This window comes from Dermochelys coriacea, chromosome 17, assembly GCF_009764565.3.
Source record: "Dermochelys coriacea isolate rDerCor1 chromosome 17, rDerCor1.pri.v4, whole genome shotgun sequence".
In the NCBI taxonomy this organism is placed as follows: domain Eukaryota; kingdom Metazoa; phylum Chordata; order Testudines; family Dermochelyidae; genus Dermochelys; species Dermochelys coriacea.
Window position 1 is genome coordinate 7,813,622 of NC_050084.1, and position 22,698 is coordinate 7,836,319.

A 22,698-nucleotide genomic window follows, 5' to 3' on the forward strand; every position below is an offset into this window, starting at 1 on the left:
GAGATTTGGGTTCAGCAGTTCCTGGCTATATCACAGATTGTGTGAGAGACCTTAGAGAGGTCACTTAAACTCTGTGCCTCAATTTCCGTGTCTGTAAGATGGGGGGGTAATGTCACAACCTTTGTCTATTTACCTTGTAAGCTCTTTGGTACTCCCTTTTACTGCGTGTTTGTACAGCACCAAATGCAATGAAGCCCTGGTTATAGTTGGTGCCTTTAGGTGCTACTGGCGTACAAATTAATACTTGTTTTTAGTAATTTGTATCTTTTGTACAACTAGTGGCCAGTTGCATTTTAAGTATTATTGACTCATGCTGCCAATAATAATCTTTTGGCTAAGCAGACTGGCTGTGCACCAGACAGGGTACATTTAATGAGGCTGATACAGCCAAATGTAGTGAGGTCTCAGTTTTTGTAAGGACATCACAACTTCCCCTAATCGCTGCAGCTCTCAACAGATTTTGAAATTCCAACTCTATCTTCTTATTTCCAAACCCTTTCTAAAGCTCTGCACCCGAATGGCAGACAATATCACCACACTATCTGCAAGCTGGCAATTCCTGTGATTTCAGCTACAACACCATAACAGACTTCTCCAAGGGAAATGAAAGAATTACATCACTGACTTCTACTGTCACAATGTCTCAAATTCCTTTGGCATTTCCTCTTCTTTTTTGGGGGAAAAGGTGGGGGAAGAACAAGAGGGGCTGAATGATGACACAAGAATTCAAAAAGGAGAAGAAAGTTTCCTGAACAAAAGGGAAAGCGTGGGAACATTTTTTCATTGTTAAGGAGTTTTACCTGAGTAATTAACATGAGCTATTTTCCAGAGAAGGAATAAAACCATTGGCAAAAGCATGCGTTATTTGAAAGGCAGACAATCTTTGCTGTACTTAAGGCTCTTCAACACCTCCTGTAATAGACCCTCATTTTTCAGGGATCTGCCTAATCGATGCCCACTCTGAACTGAAACTTGGGATATAAAGGTCTCACGCCGAGAGTGAGTCTTCCCCTCACCCCCACCTTTTTCTCTCACACACAATTTGGAGGGAAGGAGGGAATTCATTCATTTACGTTATTCAAACTGGGTATTTATTAAAAATACTGAGCCATCATTTTACAACATTCTATATAGTTTCAGCATTTCAAATGATGGAAACAGAATAATTCACATTCTTGGGGATTCCAGTCGCTAATTAGTTATGTTCTCTTTCTTCCCCACCCCCAATATATAGACTAAATGCAGGGGACAGGGGAGAACATTAATTATATACATATAAAATCCCTTTTCACTATGTTACTCCTTTTATATAGTGAAGAATCCCTTTCCACTAGGTTGGCAGGTTGCATTATAAATGTGAATTTAGTGCTTACGAAAGGGACTGAATTGACAGCCTTGAAGACTGATCCTCTGCTGATCCATGGAGTTATCACACAGTACAGTGTGCAGCTTTCCCATACTGTCCCAGCACTGACCTGGAGCGGCCAGCTCTGAGGGTAAAAGGGGGTGCTGTTTCCATGGCCCATTCAGTCCTTGGCCTCTGTGGAGGCAGCCTACAAGGAGCCCAGTTAATATCAACTGTGGGGGTCAATGTTATATTTCTTCTGAAATTGAACTGAAGCCCGAGCCCTGAGAAAGAGCAGCTCTTTGTAGCAGGCTCTCTCTTCCCATTCACCAGGAAATCTTACAGCTAGCAGGCCCTCTGACCTCTTCAGGGCAGAAAACACTACTCTTTGTTAAAAAGAAAAGGAGGACTTGTGGCACCTTAGAGACTAACAAATTTATTTGAGCATAAGCTTTCATGAGCTACAGCTCACTTCATTAGCTCACAAAAGCTTATGCTCAAATAAATTTGTTAGTCTCTAAGGTGCCACAAGTACTCCTTTTCTTTTTTGCGAATACAGACTACTCTGAAACCTCTTTGTTAAGCCTCATTTTACACTTGCAGAACTTCTAGTGCCAGTTTCCACTGGAAATTCTGCCAAAGGCCATTGCAGACAGTTCAGCTCAAGGCTGTGTTTTAAGTAGCTATAGCAGACAAATGTTACGTTCATACTTAATACTCCCAAGCAGTATGTTTAGACTAATTTTCCAAACTTCCTTTCCTCTTCTTGCAGCTTAGTTCTTTTTTTAATGGTATATCCTACATCACCCATTGGAATGCATCACTCCTACAGAAAACACAAATCCTGCCTAAGCAATGTAGGTGCTTAAGGATATTTTACATCTATAACCTCTGAAGGGGGGTGGGGTGGGGAGAGAAGCAAGCAAAGACTTTCTGCTACAATAGCCAGGACCTATAAGAACGGAAGGCAAGAACATGGGCTGCCAATGGCATGTTCTTCAACACCACATTTGGGAAGACCTTTTGCCTCTTTGACCTAGTCCGTATTCACACTTGACCATGTTGCTATAAAGACCCAGCATTTCCCACATCTCGTCATCCATACAGAACAACCTCAGGCTTGGACCATGCAGCTGCCCTGTCGTTCCTAGCAGCCTGATTTCAAGGAGCCATCAGGAATGCCTCTAGACTTCACTCCACTGTCCCCATCTCTGCACAGTCAATCACACAGGGCATTCCTATTAGAACCAGGGACCCAGTTTGTCCCTGGTGCAAGGCCACTGAACTCAATTGGGTACAATCAGGGAGCAGCATGGCCTTAGGAAACTCTCTTTGCTTTACCTTTACTGTCCCCTCGACTTCCACGAACCAGCGCCTCAGCATGGCCTGGATCTGTCCATCTGTCAGCTCAGGATTGGCATCATGGATCTTCTGCTTGACCAAGTCTTCTAGCAGAAGACGCCTTAGTCTCCAGTAGAAGAAAGTACGGGAGGTTCTCCACTCTAGAACATCCTGCGCAAGACCCAGATGGGGAAGGAGGGGAAATGAGTGAGGTCAAAAAAACCCAGAGCCATATTTAACTCCCACAGATTAAGGTGGGATCCTTGGGACCTGGCCACTGCAATCAGAGTGGGGCTCAGAGGTGTAGCAGGGCAGTGCATAGCTGATTGCTGGGGTGTGTTTGGCTCACTTGAGCAGAAAATGGAGATGTAAGAGAGGAGGAATGTTGTACTCATTTGGGACAAGAAGGTGAGTGGAAGGGAGAGTCTATTATGGGAGGGGAGACTGGGTTTGGAGGAAGAATCTGAAAGCAAAAGTTTCGGTGGATCAATGCCCATTTACCCTTATGTCCACCTACACTCACAGAGAAGCATGTGATCCCTTAGCCCCAGCGGGTATAAAGGCAGGGACTGGGGAAAGGCTCAGACTTGGATATGTTCGGTTAGGCTGCTTGCAAAACAAAACCACAATGGTAAAAAGTATTCCAAGTGCTGAGCTTTGAAACCTCCCACCGTGTCTCTAACCCGGCCTCCAGCCCCTCTGTTCTCTCCACTCCCTTCTAAATGCTCTTTCCTTCTCCAGTGGGGGACACAGCTACATCAACACATCATGAGAAACAAGCAGCCTCAGGGGGAAATCCCCAACACTTCCACCTTCCAAACTTCCCCAGGGAAAATAAAATTCAGACTGCATTTGGAAAGCGATCCAGGCGACTAACTCAGCCAAGATTAAAGCTCCGACAATGGAACTGGACTTTACTATTCTGCTATAGCCCATCTGTTCTACTTGCTGCTCAAACAGGGTCAGCCAAAGACCACAGAGTGCATCCATTTAGTGTCTTTACTTCCTACCTATCTGCCTGCGAACGAAGAATTTGCCACTGGAAAGGGAAGCGTCTGGTCAGTTTTTTAATATATCAGCTAGATGCAGGCTGACAAATGAAAGCGTGGGACCACAAAACATTAGTACTAAGCCAAGGAGCTGGCCCAACTCAGGCAGAGGGCGGGACTAGAGAGGGACACTGCTGTGGCAAGGTCGGTTGGGAGAGGGCACTTGGGCATGAGGTTTCCTGTGTGCCTGTGGGGTGCATGAGTCTTTGATCCTGCTTTGCTCTATCAATAACTGGCTGGGGCTTGGAACATTTCAGAAATGGCTACACTGTTCATCTCAGTCTGTGACAATTTCCTTGGCTCCATTCAGGGCATGTACATGTGCTGGGCCTTTCGATAGGAATGGTAAGAAAGGATCCATTATACTTACAGTAATGACACCCTTCTCCTGCATCCGGCCTGGCGTGTCATGCAGGTCAGCAAACTGCACCGCTACCTGATGGTAAATGGGAATTAGGAATTCCTCCCGTTCCTTCAGCTTAGTCTCCAGCTCCTTCCGCTCAGCTGGGCTTAGCTCCGGGGTGCCTGGAATCAGACAAAGCTGCCTGTCAGAGACCCTGGAAAGGTTAAAACAGGTGTGTGCAAAGAACCCCAGCTTTGGGAGACCAACTGACCTCCTGCTTATTGTCTGTAATCACGTTATATGATCTCAACACAGTATTTGCTTAGGTGCTTTTTTGAGGGTAAGATTTCCTCTCTGGACTGGCGCAAAGGCTTTTGGTTTCCCAGGAGTAGTTGATAATAAGCAATGTTCTTTAACATGACATTTTTAGTCCATGAGGGACTGTGCATTGCCTAGCGTTTCACAACACACAATCCATAGTGCATTCTTCCTCTCTGCTTTTTCGTTCTGCTGTCTCTTTATGGCTGCCTTCCCCGGCTCCTCTCCAACAATGTATCTCCCAAGAACTCCTGTTACTACTGAGACAGTGTGGTCTAGGTCGGGGTGGCCAACCTGAGCCTGAGAAGGAGCCAGAATTTACCAATGTATGTTGCCAAAGAGCCACAGTAATATGTCAGCAGCCCGCCATCAGCTCCTCCCCCTCCCAGCACCTCCCACCCACCGGCAGCCCCACCGATCAGTGCCTCCCACTCCCTCCCCACACCTCCCGATCAGCTGTTTCGTGGCATGCAGGAGGCTCTGGGGGAAAGGGGAGAGGAGTGAGGGCACGGTAGGCTCAGGGGAGGGAGGGGTGGAGTGGGCGCAGGGCCTGTGGCAGAGCCAGGGGTTGAGCAGTGAGCACCCCCCTGCACATTGGAAAGTTGGCGCCTGTAGCTCCAGCCCTGGAGTCGGTACCTATACAAGGAGCCACATATTAACTTCTGAAGAACCGCATGTGCCTCTGGAGCGACAGGTTGGCCACCCCTGGGCTAGAAGTTCAGGCACAGGACTGGGAAGTTGGGAGTGCTACGTTCCAATACCGGCTCTACGATGACTTGCTGGGTGGCCTCGGGGCTCAGTTTTCCATGTGTAAAATGAGGACAATAGTAATCTACCTACTTCACCAGGCAATTGTGAGGATTCAGTAGTTAGCGTTGGTCATCTGAGCACATAAGGAGGTAACTGTTTCTCCAGAAATGAGGTTAGAAACTAGAATCCTTTTATTGCTGAAAGTAAAGATGGGGGTTGATGGGTTTGGGTCAGCTCCCTGCACCCCATGACTCAGGACCCTGGTCCAAAGCTTGCAGACGGCTACCATCATAATGGGCCAAACCAAAAAACTTGATCTGAACAGCACCAATCTTTGGATCTGAAATCAGCAGCTGAGGTCCCCAACTCTGCCTAAATTCCAGAAAGACAGCTCCTCCCAGAACCATCCAAGTGCAGTAGGTAATTATCCCATAGATTTGGCACCTGAATGAGAAAAGGATCCCGTCTTGTTCTTTGGTGTACGGTGCAGTAGCACTGAGCGCACGCCCTCTCTCTCTCGCACACAGCGCACTGCCAGTGTGGAATACGTGAGTGTACAGGTACAGCTCTACAGAGAAGGAAGGTGCTCACCCCTTGCACTGGGACAATCAGATGAGAGCTCTCCAGGCTGACCCAGCCATGCACCAAGCTCTATTGTCATCTAGGCCTATATTATGCTCTCCAGCCTGCGAGGATGCAGAACTCCATCAACACTGATCTCACGCTGATACTTTTGACCTCCAATTTGTACAAAGCACTCTCTAATTAGAGCAGTCTTCATCAGGTCATTGTGTCTGTGTTACTGACTCAGTGGGCTTTTCACCTCTAGGGCTGCTCACTGGGTCAGACGCCCACCCCCAGGCCCTGACCAGAATGACTGAAAACCATTCTTGCCAAACAGGCAACAACAACAGGCCAGAGCTTAGTGTAGATCAAACCAGGTTCCTGTCGAGGCTGCAGCTTGCAGCCAGGTTCTGGTTTGGAAAGTTAGCAGCCTCACCTGGAAAGACAGGCAAGACTAGATATTCCTGAGCATGATGGGACGTGTCATCTCATACTACATGAGGGCAAACTCCTTATTGATTACAGTATTGATGGAGCCATCTGGCAAAGACAAATCTATAATATTGGCTCAGACCATCAGCGATTAGTATCACCAGGCTTGGTTTCAACTCCCATTCTTTTAAATGTAACAGCATTCCCACCTAGACTGCCTTTCACTTTTACATGCACCTCCATTAGGTCTTATTGACACCTGCAATTTTTGAGGCTCCGAAAAATGCTCCTTCAGTATTCCCTAGAAATGGCTGAAAAATGGTACTGCTTGATCTACACTGGCCAGTCAAACTATGTTAGCAAGAAACCTTTCTAAACTAAGTGACAGAAAGCTTCTGCTAACATGATTTAAATGCCAATGAATTAAGTCATGATTTAGGTGACACAATGACAGGACTTATCCCCATAAATTAACAACGTCTCAACAAAGTGTTTTAGTTTTTTAAAACTACAGACAAAATTAATGTCTAATGCACGCACACACACACACACACACTCTCTCTCTCTCTCTCCTAGCATTTGTTTCCTACCAGTACCTATCAGTTTTCACAGTCGCACTACAGAGGCAGCACAAGTTACATTCAGCGATATTGCAAAAGGTCACCGAACACTTTACTCATTTAAGTTATTTGCTGCCAATCAAAGCACACTGTCTAGCGACAGATCCCATATGAACTTGGAGGATATGAGGACAAATATGTCAAAATGATATCATCCTGTCGAGCTGTTTATTTTAAAGTTTTGCGCTCAAAATGAAAGGATGTTGTTTTAAATGAAAAAAAATTAAAACGTTTGGATGAATGTAGCCTTGTGAAAGAAACCAGAAGAACTAGTAGGTGCTTGTGCAGAGGGACTTAACGCCAGTCTTGGTTCGATTTGAGCACAGTGCGTAATCTGAGCCAAACTACATGCTACCAGACTTCCCACCTAAACTGGAGCCTGAGCAGAAGCTGTGAGGCTCCTGTTGTAGGTTCACAGCTTTAGATAATGTGTGGGTGTGGGGGGTTTAAACCTAGGGTTACTGGCAATCTGAAACCAGTCTCACTCGAAGCCCTAGTAAACAATGTCCCTCCTTTGCACTTCTATAGCACCTTCCCCCCACCCTCCAAGGAAAAGGCTTTACAAATGTTGATTAATTTCACCTTGCAATGCCCCTGAGAGATATGCAAGCACAATTATTCTCACTGTACAGAGCAGAAAGTGAGGCAGAAAGAGGTTAAGTGACTTACCTAGTAACATAGAAGAGCCTGGAATGAAAGTCAGGATACTTGACTGTCAGCCCCCTTTCTCTAGCCACTGGACAACACTCCTTTCCTTATTAATGGCATCTCTTCTAATATTGTCACTACTCTGTTGGGGTCTATGTGAATATCACCAGCTTTTTGCTCTTTATTGTTTGTGAAGCAATGTCAATGGGATTAAATGTAATGAAAGGAGATCAGCTATTGTCAGGCTATCTTGCTTCCTGACTGGGTGATGTGGAAGGTGACCGTCAGTCCTCTGGTCCATGCAGTGCCACATAAACTGTCCAGTTTGAAAGGGCCAGGGTCTGGAATCAAACTGGAGAAGCAGAGTGCAGCTGTGAACGCAGCCAAACTGGAGTCAGCACCACGGACAGCACAGCTGCTCTGTTACCAAGTTTGGGGCCTATTTTTTGAATCAGGCACTGTAGACAGACATTGTCCTGTCTGTTCTGTATGGCATGTGTTTACATTTGATTTTATAATGTCTCGTCAGATCCGTGTAGTTTTCAATATTATGCCGTCACACACTGAGACTTTTAAGACAACAAGTTCAGACTGTGTCTCCACTTCATAAAAATCGCAGGTCACGTATACAGTAATTTTTTCAGCTCAGATATTAGTTTTTTAAATGGCCTTCAACATAAGCATTTTAAATGATGGTGGGGAGGTTTTAATTAAGATGCCCTGATGTCTTATAGCTGAAGAATTTAAAAAAGAATTGTTTGAAGTTCATGTTTCTCTATACACTTTAAATGGCAGCGTCTGCACTTAAGCCAGCAACACTCATGTATTCTAGGCTGTCTGCCACTCTCTTGTACAGACAAACCAGCTAGGCCCAGTAATGATTTAGGTGAGATTAACAAATATGTCAATGTCTATTTTCTGCTTAATTTAAAAGCAGCGTCTATAAAGATTTTTGACTTCTGAACCCTGTTCTCCTGAAAGAAAGAAGGTAACAATGGGGGGGAGAGGGGAAGAGTGATTATCCTATCATTGATCGTTTGTCAGGAGCATTTCTTATTCACTGGACTATTGTAAAAAGCTAAGCTCTCGATCAATCCTGTAAGCCCCCTGTACAATTAAGTATCTTGGAATGGGTTTCTTTCTTTTCTAGCCACATCTTGAAGCCTTGGGGTTTTTCAGAAAGCCAGGACGTTATTTATTTTTATTTCACAGAAAAAAGAAGTCTCCATCCAAGAATCTTACTCCAGCAAGAAAGCGGCTTTAAAAAGAAAAAAATCAGGTGCTTCTTTGGCTCTAAAGAAACAGCTGAATTATCAAAGAATATTTAATCCAAGTGTCAAATTTAAAATGATTATAATAGCTCTCAAATGGCATTTTGCATCGCTTTACCCAGGTGGTCAGTAGCATTACCCCCACTTTTTAGAGATGGTGTAACTGAGACATAGGGAGAAGTGACTTGCCCACGACCACCCAGCAGGGAGAGCTAGGAAGAGAATTTAGGTCTCTCGAGCCCCAGTCCAGTGTTCTGTCCACCAGGCCCCACTGCCTCCCATTATAAATCTGTGTGTATGGAGATAGGTTACCAATAGATGTATACATTAAAGAAGAAACATTCTAAAACTGCTATACTTAAAGGCAAATAAATATAGTACAGCAGTTCTCGATGGGCAGGTGGTGCATGAAGCTATCAACACTAAGATGATTTAAGGGGGGTTGAAGGAAGGGAAGAAAAATACTGGAATCTAAAGTCATAAATTAATTTCAGAGTCTTGATGAAGAGGTATATTAGCTGTGGCACCAGGGCCAGTGGTGGCAGCTGACATTTACAACAAGACTTTATAATTCTACATCATCTTTTGTCCATCTATACCTAGGTGCTTTAAAACTAGCTTGACAATCACCGCTGTGAGTATTACAGAAGTAACATTGAGGCTGGCACTTTACAAATAAAAAATGATTATCACAGCATCATGTTTCGCAAAACAATAGGAATGAATAAGCTAAAAGCCTCCATTGTTTCCCAAAATGAAAGAGGTAAATATTGTCTGGACTCTGTGAACCAGACCGACGGAACCCTGACAAACATACACCAATTCACCGGAGTATTCCTCTGCTGTCCACACCCAGATGGGAACAGAAAGGCTCACCCAACTTTGAGCACCACAGTGCTAAGATATTACCACTATCCCATGTGAGGAGCTAGCTATATTTAAAAGCATTGGGTACTCTTTGGGTGAGGGACCATCTTTTTGTTATTTAGGCACAACACCTGGCAGATTGGGGCCCCAATCCCTCATGGAGGCTTCTAGAGGCTACCACAACAGTTAACTCAAGAAGGTCTTTATAAACTCCGAGTCTGAAGGAGAAGCTCCTCCCAAAGCCTGCTTCTACCCATTGCACGGGACAAGTGTGCATGCTTTATAGCTTGCGATCAGAGAGGAGGACTTCAGAGAAGTTGCCCTCCCTGTGCAGACGAATGGTAAAGCCTCGGTAATAAATCTATAGGGAGACCTAGCCTGTAAAGTGCTCGGATATTGAATATCAATTTATACTCCTCTCCAAAAGTTAAGGGAAGAAATCGCAGCCAAGAAACAACGTCTAAACTCTCTTGATTTGTGTCCCATTAACCAGAGAACCTCTTTTGGAATAACAAGCCAATGCTTCAGCTCTTCCCTCTCGTGTATACGTCTCAGAGAGAGAGCCACTGACAGGCACAGTGTCCTGCAGTGATTACAACCTGCTAGAATGTCAGGGCTCAGGCTGCCTTTAATAAAGTTCCTGCCAGATGGAAATGGCTCAGCGGGACCATGAATCACGGCTTCCCATAACATTTAGTAGCAAAGTGCTTTTTTTAAATATGACCAGTTTAACAGGTTAGACAAAATGACTTCGAGAAATGTTATTGTAGCTTCCCTCTGACTGCACAAAGCTAGGCAGCTTCTGAATCAATTTGATGGTTTACGGTTTCTCAGCTATTAATATGGGGGATTTTCCCCTCTGCCCAGTCTTAACAGTAAAGCTTCTCTACTTGCTTCCCATCACCTCTCATGTATGCCAGCAAAGATGTGGGCAATAGCCCAACCTCCAGGCTTCTCACCCAGCACCTTGCTGAGGCAGAACCTCGCTCACTTTAAGGCTGCATGACACCACCAAAGTGGGGTAAGGCCTTGGTGTAATTGAGACTCCTACTGATAATATCTTCACTGAGCAAAACACACTCAGCATCATAAAACAGCATTTAACCACGCTGAGGCTGGACCAAAACAAACGAAGCCTTCTACACAGTGCTAGACTGATCCCCTAACAATCCAGGAGGGCCCAGCTCTACTTGTCTCCAGGCCAAAGTCGAACGGATCTCAGGACCAGTGACTAACCGGCAACATAGAGAGATGTGCGCTCACCTATCTGAGTGTTAAAAGGACTATGTTGAAGGTTTTCTGAGGGTGATTAGGGGAAAGAACATTAAGGCACCACCGCAGCAAAGCATCTAAACTTGTGCTTAAGTCTATCCCTAGTCTGCAAAGCACATGGGCAAGTCCCACTGCCACACATGCTGAATTGAGTTGCTGAGCAGGGATGGACTACTGAAATGGGTCCTCAGGAAGTAAGTGTTATGAATGCATGGTAGCCACTCCATATATAAGGATGTAATGAGGTGTCCATTTTAAGTCAGATTACGACCACCTCATCTAACATCCTCAACTGCAACAATAAACATGATTTCACCCTGATATTCCTCACACAGGAGAGATTTCCCTTCCTCTCCCCCCCCAGGCTGGATCCGATGTCTCCTATTTAACCACACAACAGATTCAGCAACTGTGCAAGCTTCTCCCATGCTGTCCTGCTAACATGCCTCACCTCTGACCTGCAGGGAGAAGCTCTAAAGGGGAGGTCACTCAGGCCTATTCAAGTCTGTGGCAATGCAGGTTTTTTGAATGCAGATTTTTTTTTTTTTTAAACTGTGGCTGCTTGCAACCACTTCTCTAAATAGTCAGCAGGATTCAAGCTGTAAAGATGCAACGTGAAATACCAGTGAAGGTTGGGGATGCTCAAGAGATTGGTCAGAAATGTCATTCTGCAATTGCAATACACAAAAACGTTTTATTCTGTTACAGTTCAACTATTCTTGTTCCTAAGGACTTGCATTAGGATCAAGTAAACTAGCAGACATGAAGCACCACTACAGGCCAAAATCACCTGCGATGCGCGTTAACACACTCGCAAGCACTAACTCGGACTTGCTGTGGAGTTAAATACGGGACATCTGAGGACAGAAGGGATGGGATGAGCCTCAAAGACCGGGAATTGCACAGCATCTAAAACTATACTCTTTCAATAGAATCATAGAATCATAGAATATCAGGGTTGGAAGGGACCCCAGAAGGTCATCTAGTCCAACCCCCTGCTCAAAGCAGGACCAAGTCCCAGTTAAATCATCCTAGCCAGGGCTTTGTCAAGCCTGACCTTAAAAACCTCTAAGGAAGGAGATTCTACCACCTCCCTAGGTAACGCATTCCAGTGTTTCACCACCCTCTTAGTGAAAAAGTTTTTCCTAATATCCAATCTAAACCTCCCCCATTGCAACTTGAGACCATTACTCCTCGTTCTGTCATCTGCTACCATTGAGAACAGTCTAGAGCCATCCTCTTTGAAACCCCCTTTCAGGTAGTTGAAAGCAGCTATCAAATCCCCCCTCATTCTTCTCTTCTGCAGACTAAACAATCCCAGCTCCCTCAGCCTCTCCTCATAAGTCATGTGCTCTAGACCCCTAATCATTTTTGTTGCCCTTCGCTGTACTCTTTCCAATTTATCCACATACTTCTTGTAGTGTGGGGCCCAAAACTGGACACAGTACTCCAGATGAGGCCTCACCAGTGTCGAATAGAGGGGAACGATCACGTCCCTCGATCTGCTCGCTATGCCCCTACTTATACATCCCAAAATGCCATTGGCCTTCTTGGCAACAAGGGCACACTGCTGACTCATATCCAGCTTCTCGTCCACTGTCACCCCTAGGTCCTTTTCCGCAGAACTGCTGCCGAGCCATTCGGTCCCTAGTCTGTAGCGGTGCATTGGATTCTTCCATCCTAAGTGCAGGACCCTGCACTTATCCTTATTGAACCTCATTAGATTTCTTTTGGCCCAATCTTCCAATTTGTCTAGGTCCTTCTGTATCCTATCCCTCCCCTCCAGCGTATCTACCACTCCTCCCAGTTTAGTATCATCCGCAAATTTGCTGAGAGTGCAATCCACACCATCCTCCAGATCATTTATGAAGATATTGAACAAAACGGGCCCCAGGACCGACCCCTGGGGCACTCCACTTGACACCGGCTGCCAACTAGATTATTAGATTAGATTAATAGATTATTATTAGATTAGATTAATAGATTATTGACGAAGAGCAGTGACATTAATATACAATCCTTTGCAACCAATCCCCACCCACATTCCAAGATCTTTCAAAACATGATTGTTTATTTAAAATTAAAATATAGCAAACAACATATCAAACCAAAACTTTGAAGAAATTATAGATTGTAGGACCATATACAAAGTGCAAAATACAAACAGCCTTCCCCTCCCCCCAAATTGGTATCATATGTCCTATAAAAATCGTATACCTATGGGAATTCCCCTCCAACTCCCATTTTATAGAGAGGGAAATCCGAAGGACAGTTATCATACGGGCAGGTGTCAGGGAAGGTGAAATTCTGGATTAACAACAATTTTTTAGTGATAGCAATGTTTGCATCCAGAACCAGTTAAAGGCAATCAGTGTACAATATTACCAGAAAAGTGACCAATGCTGACTGGCATTCCACATTTTGCAGGTGAAGGACGATCTCAAGGGAAATATTTTACATAACTATTGCTCAGGAAAATAATTGGTATTTTGGTTAATTACAACATAGAAACAGAATTACAGAAAAATCTTTAGAGACACAAAGAAGGTGAGGTAATATGTTTTACTGGATCAACTTCTGGTGGTAGAAGGGACACACTTTGAAGCTACACAAAACTCTTCTGAATATGGAGAAGGTAACCAGAGCACCTGAGCTAAATACAAAGTGGGAGAAGAGATCGTTAAGCATAAGGGGTTCACACATGCTTTAGGAGTCTACTTAAAATGAAGTGAGCAATGAAGGGTTAGACTGCTAAGCATAAGGGGTTTAACTTGCCTGGCAAGTCCCCCAAAAATGGGATACATGTACTTCCATTGCTCAAGTTGTTTTTCTAAAGTACATTATAGTGAACTGGTTCAAATCAAATGCACCAATACAAAATGGGGAATAACTGGCTAGGAAGTAGTACTGCAGAGATGGACCTGGGTGTTATAGTGGATCACAAATTGAACATGAAACAACAATGTGATGCAGTTGCGAAAAAGTGATATTATTCTGGGGTGTGTTAAGAGGAGTGTAAAATGAAAGACACGGGAGGTAACTGTTCGGCTCTAGCAGGCATTGATGAAGTCTCACTGGAGTATTTTGTCCAGGTTTGGGTGCCACACTTTAAGACAGATCTGGACAAACTGGAGAGAGTCCAGAGGAGAGCAACAAAAATGATAAAAGGTTTAGAAAACTGACTTAGAAAAGGTTAACAAACTGGGCATATTTAGCCTTGAGAAACGACGACTGAGGGGAGAACCTGACAAAAGTCTTTATAAAAGAGGAAAGCGATCAATTGTTCTCTACGTCCACTAGAAGGTAGGACAAGAAATAATCGGCTTAATCTGCAGCAAGGGAGATTTAGGTTAGGTATTAAGAAAATCTTTTAACTATAAGGATAGTTAAGTACTGGAATAGATTTCCAAGGGAAGTTGTAAAATTTCTATCACTGGAACATATTAGACACACACCTGTCAGGGATGGTCTAGGTTTACTTGGTCCTGTCTCAGCAGACGGGGCTGGACTAAATGACCTCTCAAGGTCCTTTCTAGCTCTCAATTTCTATGAATCTATTAATTTATAAAATAGCTACTGCCTGACTTTTGACTATTGTCTGATTTTCCAGACCTAGGCGCAGAATGACAAACAGGTCACATGATGCTATTGTTTAACCAATCACGAAAGCGAAAGAAAAACCTCATAATTTTGTATATGTATGCTGCAAAGTAATGACCAGCACATGGTATTGTTGGGATTTAAATAAACTGTCATGCAAATTTACCTCTGAAAATGGACTGCTTGGCTTAATTTATCTGTAGCCACTGCTGTTCTAATGTGGATAAAACTTTCGTTAAGTTTTTGTTATTTGGGTATTCAAGATGGGTTCTGAACCATCTTCAGCAAACAAAGCGGAGAAGTAAATCAGAAGTCACAATGATAGGTTGGTCAAAATGGGAAGGGACAGGCTCAGCTCCCGAAGTGGTATGGCAGTTTACAGTTTTCGTGTCTGTGAAAAGTAAATTTTGCTCTACTGAGGTGGGCAGATCCCTCCTGAATGGTCCCTCATCCAACACTTCAAACAGAGTATTAATATATAAATGGGTGTGAATATACACACACATAAAATGTACAACTCTATATAAAACTACATCTAAAACTATATAAAACATTTAGATGCAAACATTTATTGTAAGCGCCAGACTAAAGATGATGTTCATCTTATCATAAAATCTGCTCATGGTGAGATCATACCGAATGAATAAAAGGTTTTTCCATTGTACCACGAGATAAACATTTCGATAAGATAAATGGGAACAATTTAGGGTCAGGTCCTGCTTCCATGGAAGCCATTTTGCCATTGCCTTCAATTAAAATGGGACCAAGCCCCATTGTTTGTATCACACACTACGTTTACAGCCTTCCTGATGGTAATAAAGAACATGCTGCACGATAAAGTTCATTTCCCGTCATTTCTATTTCAATCCTAAAGCTTTCTCCCATACGCTAATTGTGAAAAACCCACATGAAAATAGAATACCTATATCTTTCTGAAGTATGGCCAGTAGGCTTGCTGCTTACGTTGTCCGTATATTTCTATGTATTCATAGCTCTCTCTGGCTACTCATGCTTTCTAGAGAACGCAGCCATTCCAGAGTCAAGACTGGGATTCCTCTTTTCGCCTGCCCTGTTGCTCTGCAATATACGCTGTCAGAGTGTGTTACACTGAGTGCCATTTTAATAAAACATGAAACTAATGAAGATTTCCGAGATAGTGCTAGAAAATTAATAATGAACAGATTTATGTCAAATTATTCAATACCTGTCATCCTTCCCTGCTCCCGCCCCCCACACATGCAAGTCAAAATCCAATGTCAGAAGGTTTCTTGAATGAAAACACAAATGTTGCTGTACTATTTACCCACCCCTCTGCACAAGACACACGTATATGAAGATCTCCCCCCTTCCCCGGTACCCAGCAGCTCCATAGAAATGATGACAGCCATTCAGGGGTTAAAGAGAGGCAGTGAACCCCCAGTTAATGAGTAAGAATTCAGCAGGCAGTGTAAGATAAATGGAGCTTTCTCTGCTTCTGCTGGAGTCAGCATGAACTGCGGCCCCGCGGCTTGTTTGTGGCAAATGGAGTGCGCGAAATATCAAAGGGCAGTGATCCAGAAGAAGACCGACTTTGACAAATTTTAAATTGGCCAGAAAGAAAACCAGCAAAAAAAATTATGCAATTCGCTGTGTCCTGTGATCTTGGCTTTCCTGCCATTGTACGGAATTAGTGGCAAAACAACAGCAATGATCGCCTGATGTTGGGAGCAATTAAGAGTCATCTAAGTGAGATGCTTATCAGCGACTGAAGCTTTTAGGGCTCTCTGTATGTACAGTTGTAAGTGACTTGCTCTTGTGTTGCAGTCATTTTAATTAAAGCGTATGGAGTAATTATCCTGTTTAGAGAGAGGAAAAGAAAAAAAAAAAAGAACAAAAAACCCCCATGCAGTCTGGTGTTGGATTTTAGAGAGACTCTCTTGTAGAAAAATGTTTGCCCTTTTTCTCTCTGATCAAAACAAGGATGGTGCAGGGGTCACAGCCAGCGTGATTTAGAGTTGTTTTCTAATAGCGGCTGATGGAATGGAAGGGATTCAGTGCTTGAATTCAGTGTAACCGACATCGGGTACGAGCCACACAAGAGTAAATTCATAAGGGCAACACAAAAATGACATTTGCTACTTTTCCCTGCTGCTATGAGATTAAAAACCAAACAGTCCTTTTTGTTCGAGGCCAGTGTCTACACACGCTCGGGACTGGACTAATTTGCCAGTGTCATGGAAGACACCATTTTCTATGGGGGGTTTTATTGTTAACTTGAGAGGAGCAGGACCTTTCCTGCTGCTGCTGTGGTAAATATCCTCAAAATGGTGCTCCTGCAGCAGGGCCATTTAGCTGCATGCACAAGTGCTGACCATTCAGCGTATACTCTTCTCTAACCACACATCTGATTTCCCCTTCCCCTCAACTCTAGAGACTTTCATACCGGAGGGGCAGTTCTTCCACCAAGCACAGGGAGGTCCAGAAAAATCACCTCCAGGTAGTGTAGCTACGAATCCTGCTTTGACTGACTGGGTTAGGAATTAAGCTGCAGCCTTTAACTGAGCAGTATAAAGCATTTCAAGTGTGCGTATACTTGGACTCTGTGCTAGGTTCCCAAGATCTGCTGAAGTCTGGTTTATTTAATCGTCTCGAAAGGGACACTGTCAAGTCAAATGTAGCCCGAAATTCAGAGCAGGTGAAAATAAGCTTTTACCAAACCTAAGAACGTTAGAAATGTGCATTTCAGTCCTAAGGAACCAGTTTATTTGAACAAACATTCCAAACGGAAGTGGCTAATCTGCTTTCCCAGCAGAAAGAAATGCAGGAAACAAACAGCACAGTGAGAAAAAATTAAATGAGATTTTAAAAATCCTTTCATTTTTAAATAAGTTTTAGAATGCCATTTGTAACCATGATCAGGATTTTTTTTTTTTTAAATCTTGACGGTGTTCTTTTTCAATTATTATTCTCTTCCAAAGACATATCAGAACGGCTGTGCTATATAAACAGTTGTTTTGTTATAGATTAAAAAAAAAAAAAAAGTACAACAGCAGTAGCAATAGCAACTACTTATCATACATTTACATTTCATGCTGAAGGACCTCAAAGGGCTTTATATGTTTAAACAGACATACAAACCACATGCACTGGGAACACTTCCTCCACTACTAAAATATAGTTCATTCTGGACATGAAGAGCGGCTTTTGAAGAGTATACTGTAGAAATAAGAGATGGCAAAGACCACTTAAAGAGCCCACTCCCCTGAGAGAGGATGTATCCGATATTAAATGGATACTGCTGAATATTTTGTATTTTTGTTTATCAGGTTTGTAACGTGCTTTGGGATCATTTGAAATTAAAGGTACTTTAATAATATAACTACACATTTAAGTCACAGTGGTCATGGCCCAGCAAAGTAACGCAACATTTGAAGAATACTTTATCCAGTTGCAACTGCAAAGGGGACACGTGTAGGTAGCTATAATTACCAGACTTAAAAACAAGCCATGACACTAGGTTTAACCCAGAAGTCACAAATATATTGGATTGGATCCTCGGTGACACCAATTTTACACCAGCTGAGGACCTGGCCCACTAAATTTTGAGTGAGCTGAGCATACTTAGAGAATTAACGCCAGCATCAGGACAACTTCGTCGTTGTTTGTTGTAAAACTCATCAATTCTTTAAAAGAAAAATCATGACTGATGTAGAGAAAGTAGACAAGGAAGTGAAGTTTACTACTTCTCATAACACAAGAACTAGGGTCACCAAATGAAATTAATAGGCAGCAGGTTTAAAACAAATAAAAGGAAGTATTTCTTCACACAATGCACAACCAACCTGTGGAACTCCTTGCCAGAGGATGTTGTAAAGGCCAAGACCATATCAGGGTTCAAAAAAGAACTAGATAAATTCATGGAGGATAGGTCCATCAATGGCTATTAGCCAGGATGGACAGGGATGGTGTCCCTAGCCTCTGTTTGCCAGAAGCTGGGAATGAGCAATGGGGGATGGATCACTTGATGATTACCTGTTCTGTTCATTCCCTCTGGGGCACCTGCCACTGGCCACCGTCGAAAGACAGGATACTGGGCTAGATGGACCCTTGGCCTGACCCAGTAGGGCCATTCTTATGTTCTTATGTTAATTGGTTTAAAAGGATACTACACACCCACACTAAATACTATAGATGTGTATGAAAATAAAAAATATTCTATGAAAACACACAAGACTCGTCTCATCTGGTTTTCCTCCCAAATTGGATGACAGTAAATAAAAATTATCATGAATTTGATAAAATAAGTCAGTCCCCCCTTTTTAAAGGTCACAAACACACTTATTAGATATTAGCTGATATCTGGATCACCGATATGCCAATAATACAGTCCAGACATACCTAGTCGCTCTGCCAGACGACTGTAGATTGGGTCCACCCGTCTCATTGTTTTCACCAAATCTTTCCTGCGGAATTTGATTTCTACTGTCCCTTCTGGCTCCAGAACTCCTCCTCTGATCAGTGATGAGAAAAGAGAAAGGAAAAGCACTTTCAGATCATCAGATAAGGAAAAACACAAACTGGATTGGTACAATTTGTTATCTAGAAAGTATTGAGAAAAAGAAAGACTCTTAGCTATTATTTACCTAACCCCAAATAGAATGTCCATAAGATGCATATGAGGCCTTATAGAAACATTTCAATCTAATACTATTTGACGCAATTTGGTACTAACAAACAACATTTGGAACTCTTGTAGCGCCTTTCAACTTAGGCTCCAAAAGCTCTTGTAGGTGAGTTTTATGAAAATGTCTTGCCAAAATAATAATTCTCATTACAGAAGTTACCTGCTTCCCAGGTCAAAGACACATGATTTGGAATCTAGGTTTGACAATGAAGACAGAAGCTATTTTACTTTCAAGTGCAAAAGAGTGAGAGAAGAGAAAAGAAAGGTCAGTGGAGAGGCTCTAAGGAGTGGTTGAGGGAGATGCATCATTCTGATTGGACAGCAGAGCTTCAGCATGGATATGATCACAGACTGTACTTGGACAACAAGCTTTTGCAGTCCAACACACACGGTTATGCAAAAGTCCTCAATTCTCAAGTCTAGCAAAGCTGCGGAAGCGGCAAGTCCACACTGGTACTGGCACCGCAGGATATAGCCACTAAAGGGGCATACGCACTTTTGCATGTAATTACTCAGAATGTGTTCTCAGCGTGCACAGCTGTCAATGCAAGATACAGTTGGGAACACACTAGTGGAAATACACTCTCCTAGAAATTGCTGCAATTGATTCCACAGGGTTATGAGCTAAGTGGTACAAAAAACTCAGAGGTTCTGGCTTTTCATTCTTTGTAAGAATCTTTTCAATGTCAGGTTATGTCGGGTGGAAGTGAATGAAGGGCAGAACTGCTCCTGTAAAACAGAGTAATGATAAAGGGCTATTGTTGTTGGATATGTCCTTTTAAGTGGGATTCTCAGACAGGTACTAACAGGTGTGGTAGATTAACATGTGCACAGAGATTAAATCATAATGACGATGATTAAAACACTTTGTATGCTATAGATCTTCCATCCTGGGATCTCAAGCTCCTTTAAAAACAGTAAGTAATTATGCCTCGTGACACATCTGTGAGGCATGTTACAGAGAGGAAAACTGAAGTAGAGGGAGGTTAAGTGACTCATCCAAGGTCACAGAGAGAGTCTGTGGCATTGTCATAAACAGACCCAAACTCCTTGTTCCCAGTCCTAGACTACAAGACCATCTAATAGCCTCATTTTTCTAGAGACTGACTTCAGAATTGCCCGAGTGTGATGGAATGGTTGGAGAACAAAATGAGTTTGAGGATCCAAACTGGAGCCAGCACACCATCTACCTGGAGGTCTCTGAGGGATCTCAACTGGGGCCAATGTACCACCTATCAGGAAGTCTTTTGCCTTGCCTTTTCATAACAAACACGCTGAAGGGGTTTGCACAACCCTTGCCTGCACTAACAAGAGCGCTCATTGTGCTGAGAATCCTACATTTTAAAGAGGGAAAAGATAGATAGATAACCCCCTTCTAAGTTCTGAGATGCAAAGTACAGAAAATGAAATTCTTATAACTCTAGATACAGAGGAGAAGCCTGTGGCCAAGTGACAGTGGTTTCCCGTATGACCATTCCACCTGTTCATATATAACAGGAGAAATAGGCCACCTGGCAATTCTTCATGGAGGCCAATGCGTCACCACTGATGGAGAAGGGAGTACATGGGAGTGTTCAACAGAGCCCCTTAAAGGTGTCCTAAATTAGCCATCTCAACTATGCCAACTGCTCTAAACAAAAAGGAAGGTGCTTCTTCAAAGGAACACATCCCTAGTCAGCCAAAGCTGATTAACTTTTGGGACTGAAATAAAATTGTGTCACATTCCCTACTCCAGTACACAATGCACCTGGGGGTAAGCTGGTTATTTGGTGTGAGGGGGAATGACTTAACCTGTGAATAAGCAGAAAGAGGAATGCTCAACCATCTCTAATACAATGGGTAACCAGACTGGCTGCATGCATCCTAAAAAGGAGGAGGCAAGTTGCAAGGTGAATTGCAACTGCTCCCACTTTTGTGAGTGGAATCCAGAGAGTTACCTCTGTGGAATTGTGTAACAGGGTGAGTCACATCAGAATAATAATGTTGTTTTCACCTTAAGATGTTAGCCTATTTTCCCATCTGCCTGGCTATTTTCAGATCACATGGCTGACCGGATCAAATAGATTACAAACAGAAATCTAACATGGTCAGGTTCTCTCAAGTGTCTGAATTGCTTTGCTGTTCCTTTCTGTAGCATAACCTCACCTCTGTCCTCCTTCCCTTGACTGCTCCAAGTCAAACTCTTTTGACAAGAGCATAGCACTTTGCCCTCAAAGTTTATCCTGTTTCTATTAGTCATTGGTAGGTAGGATTGTTACACCCCTCCAAATCAGCCAGTATCTTTTTTTTTTTTTTCCCTTCTTCAGTGCTGGAGGGCTTGTTTTTAACAATTCCCTTCTAATTGTTTGCAATTTTACACCGAGGAATAACAAACACCATGGGCATACTTATGCATGTTGCATTTTATAGACGTGAGGGATAGCTACACCCTTGCCTGTTCAGAGATCTAAGTATTTCAAAACGCAGCAGCACTTATTTGTGCTTGCCAAATTGTACCCAGTTATTTCAAAGAGAAAAAATTGTGGGTGCAAAAATCAGTTGCTATGTTGAAGCCTTTATGCCAGGGTCTCAAAATGCTTTCCAAACATTAACTAATGAAGTCCCACACAACCCCCATGAGGCAGGAAAAGAGAAGGTAAGGGACTTGACCAAGGTGAGGGAGTCAATGGCTGAATCAAGAAGAGAACCCAAGAGTCCTTATTTCTAGTCTCTTGCACTAACCACTAGACAACAGTCCCTTCTTTGGTACAGCCAGAAAGCAAACCAACCCCCCTCCTTTATGTACATAAGACAAGCACACAAGACCTGCCTTACTACAACAAAACAATGGCTTACTTAGTCTGGTATTCTTGTCTTGGAGCAGTACAATATATAGAAAGGAGTCAAGCTAAGTGAGTTGCTTTACCTGCTGTCTCGGTCTGCGTACATCTCCATGTGTCGGGGATTAATGGTGGGATCAATCACGACCCAGGATCCTCCTCTTAGCTCGGCTTGGGGTGGGATGTACACAAGCACTGGCTGTCTATATTCTCGTAGGCCATCCACAATGTAGGCACCAAACTTCAGCACCTGGTCATACATGTCTGGGAAAAGGACACAGTAGTTTAAGTTCTTTATCCTCCTCAATCTTAGGCAAATAATAATAATTAAAAAAACACTCAGCATTTCTACTGCTGAATTTCTCAGCAGCTCCCCTCTGCACCACCCCACAAGCACTTCTAAGTGTTACCTGGACTTTAAGGGAAGCCCTTAGGTTTGCAAAATTGGACTGGAGTATTTGCAAAAAGACAATTTTTTTTAGAGACATCCAAACCTCTTCCCTGTCCCAGGTTAAGCTGGGGAAACCAGGAGGATAGACAGTCTCATGTTATAAGAGCACTTCTGCTTCCAGGTCCAGCAGCTCCAGTCTGGAGCTTGAGATTTGCTTAATTCCTATTACATCCAAATAAATTCACAGACCCTTATTCTGGGCCTCCTGCTTGACATACTCAAGTCTCATAATGAGCCCTACAAAAGGATCCACCCCCATTACTGAAGTTAATGGGTATTTCTGGGTGCTCAGCAATTCTGAAATTCAGGCCAGATAGATGCCTAAATACAAACTTGGGTGCCTAA

General features: G+C 43.2%; 1 protein-coding gene across 3 annotated transcripts in view; it reads right to left on the reverse strand.

Moving 5' to 3' along the window:
* Positions 1-22,698, reverse strand: part of ACACA (acetyl-CoA carboxylase alpha) — a 186,415-nt gene that overhangs the window by 7,214 nt on the left and 156,503 nt on the right. For all 3 annotated transcript variants that reach the window (XM_038375923.2, XM_043499553.1, XM_038375920.2), the window contains 4 exons: positions 21,989-22,166; positions 18,798-18,910; positions 4,106-4,260; positions 2,687-2,857 (listed from right to left, as the gene is read on the reverse strand). In XM_038375923.2, the coding sequence (XP_038231851.1) occupies positions 2,687-2,857; positions 4,106-4,260; positions 18,798-18,910; positions 21,989-22,166 (617 nt within the window). The remainder of the gene's footprint in view (positions 1-2,686; positions 2,858-4,105; positions 4,261-18,797; positions 18,911-21,988; positions 22,167-22,698) is intronic.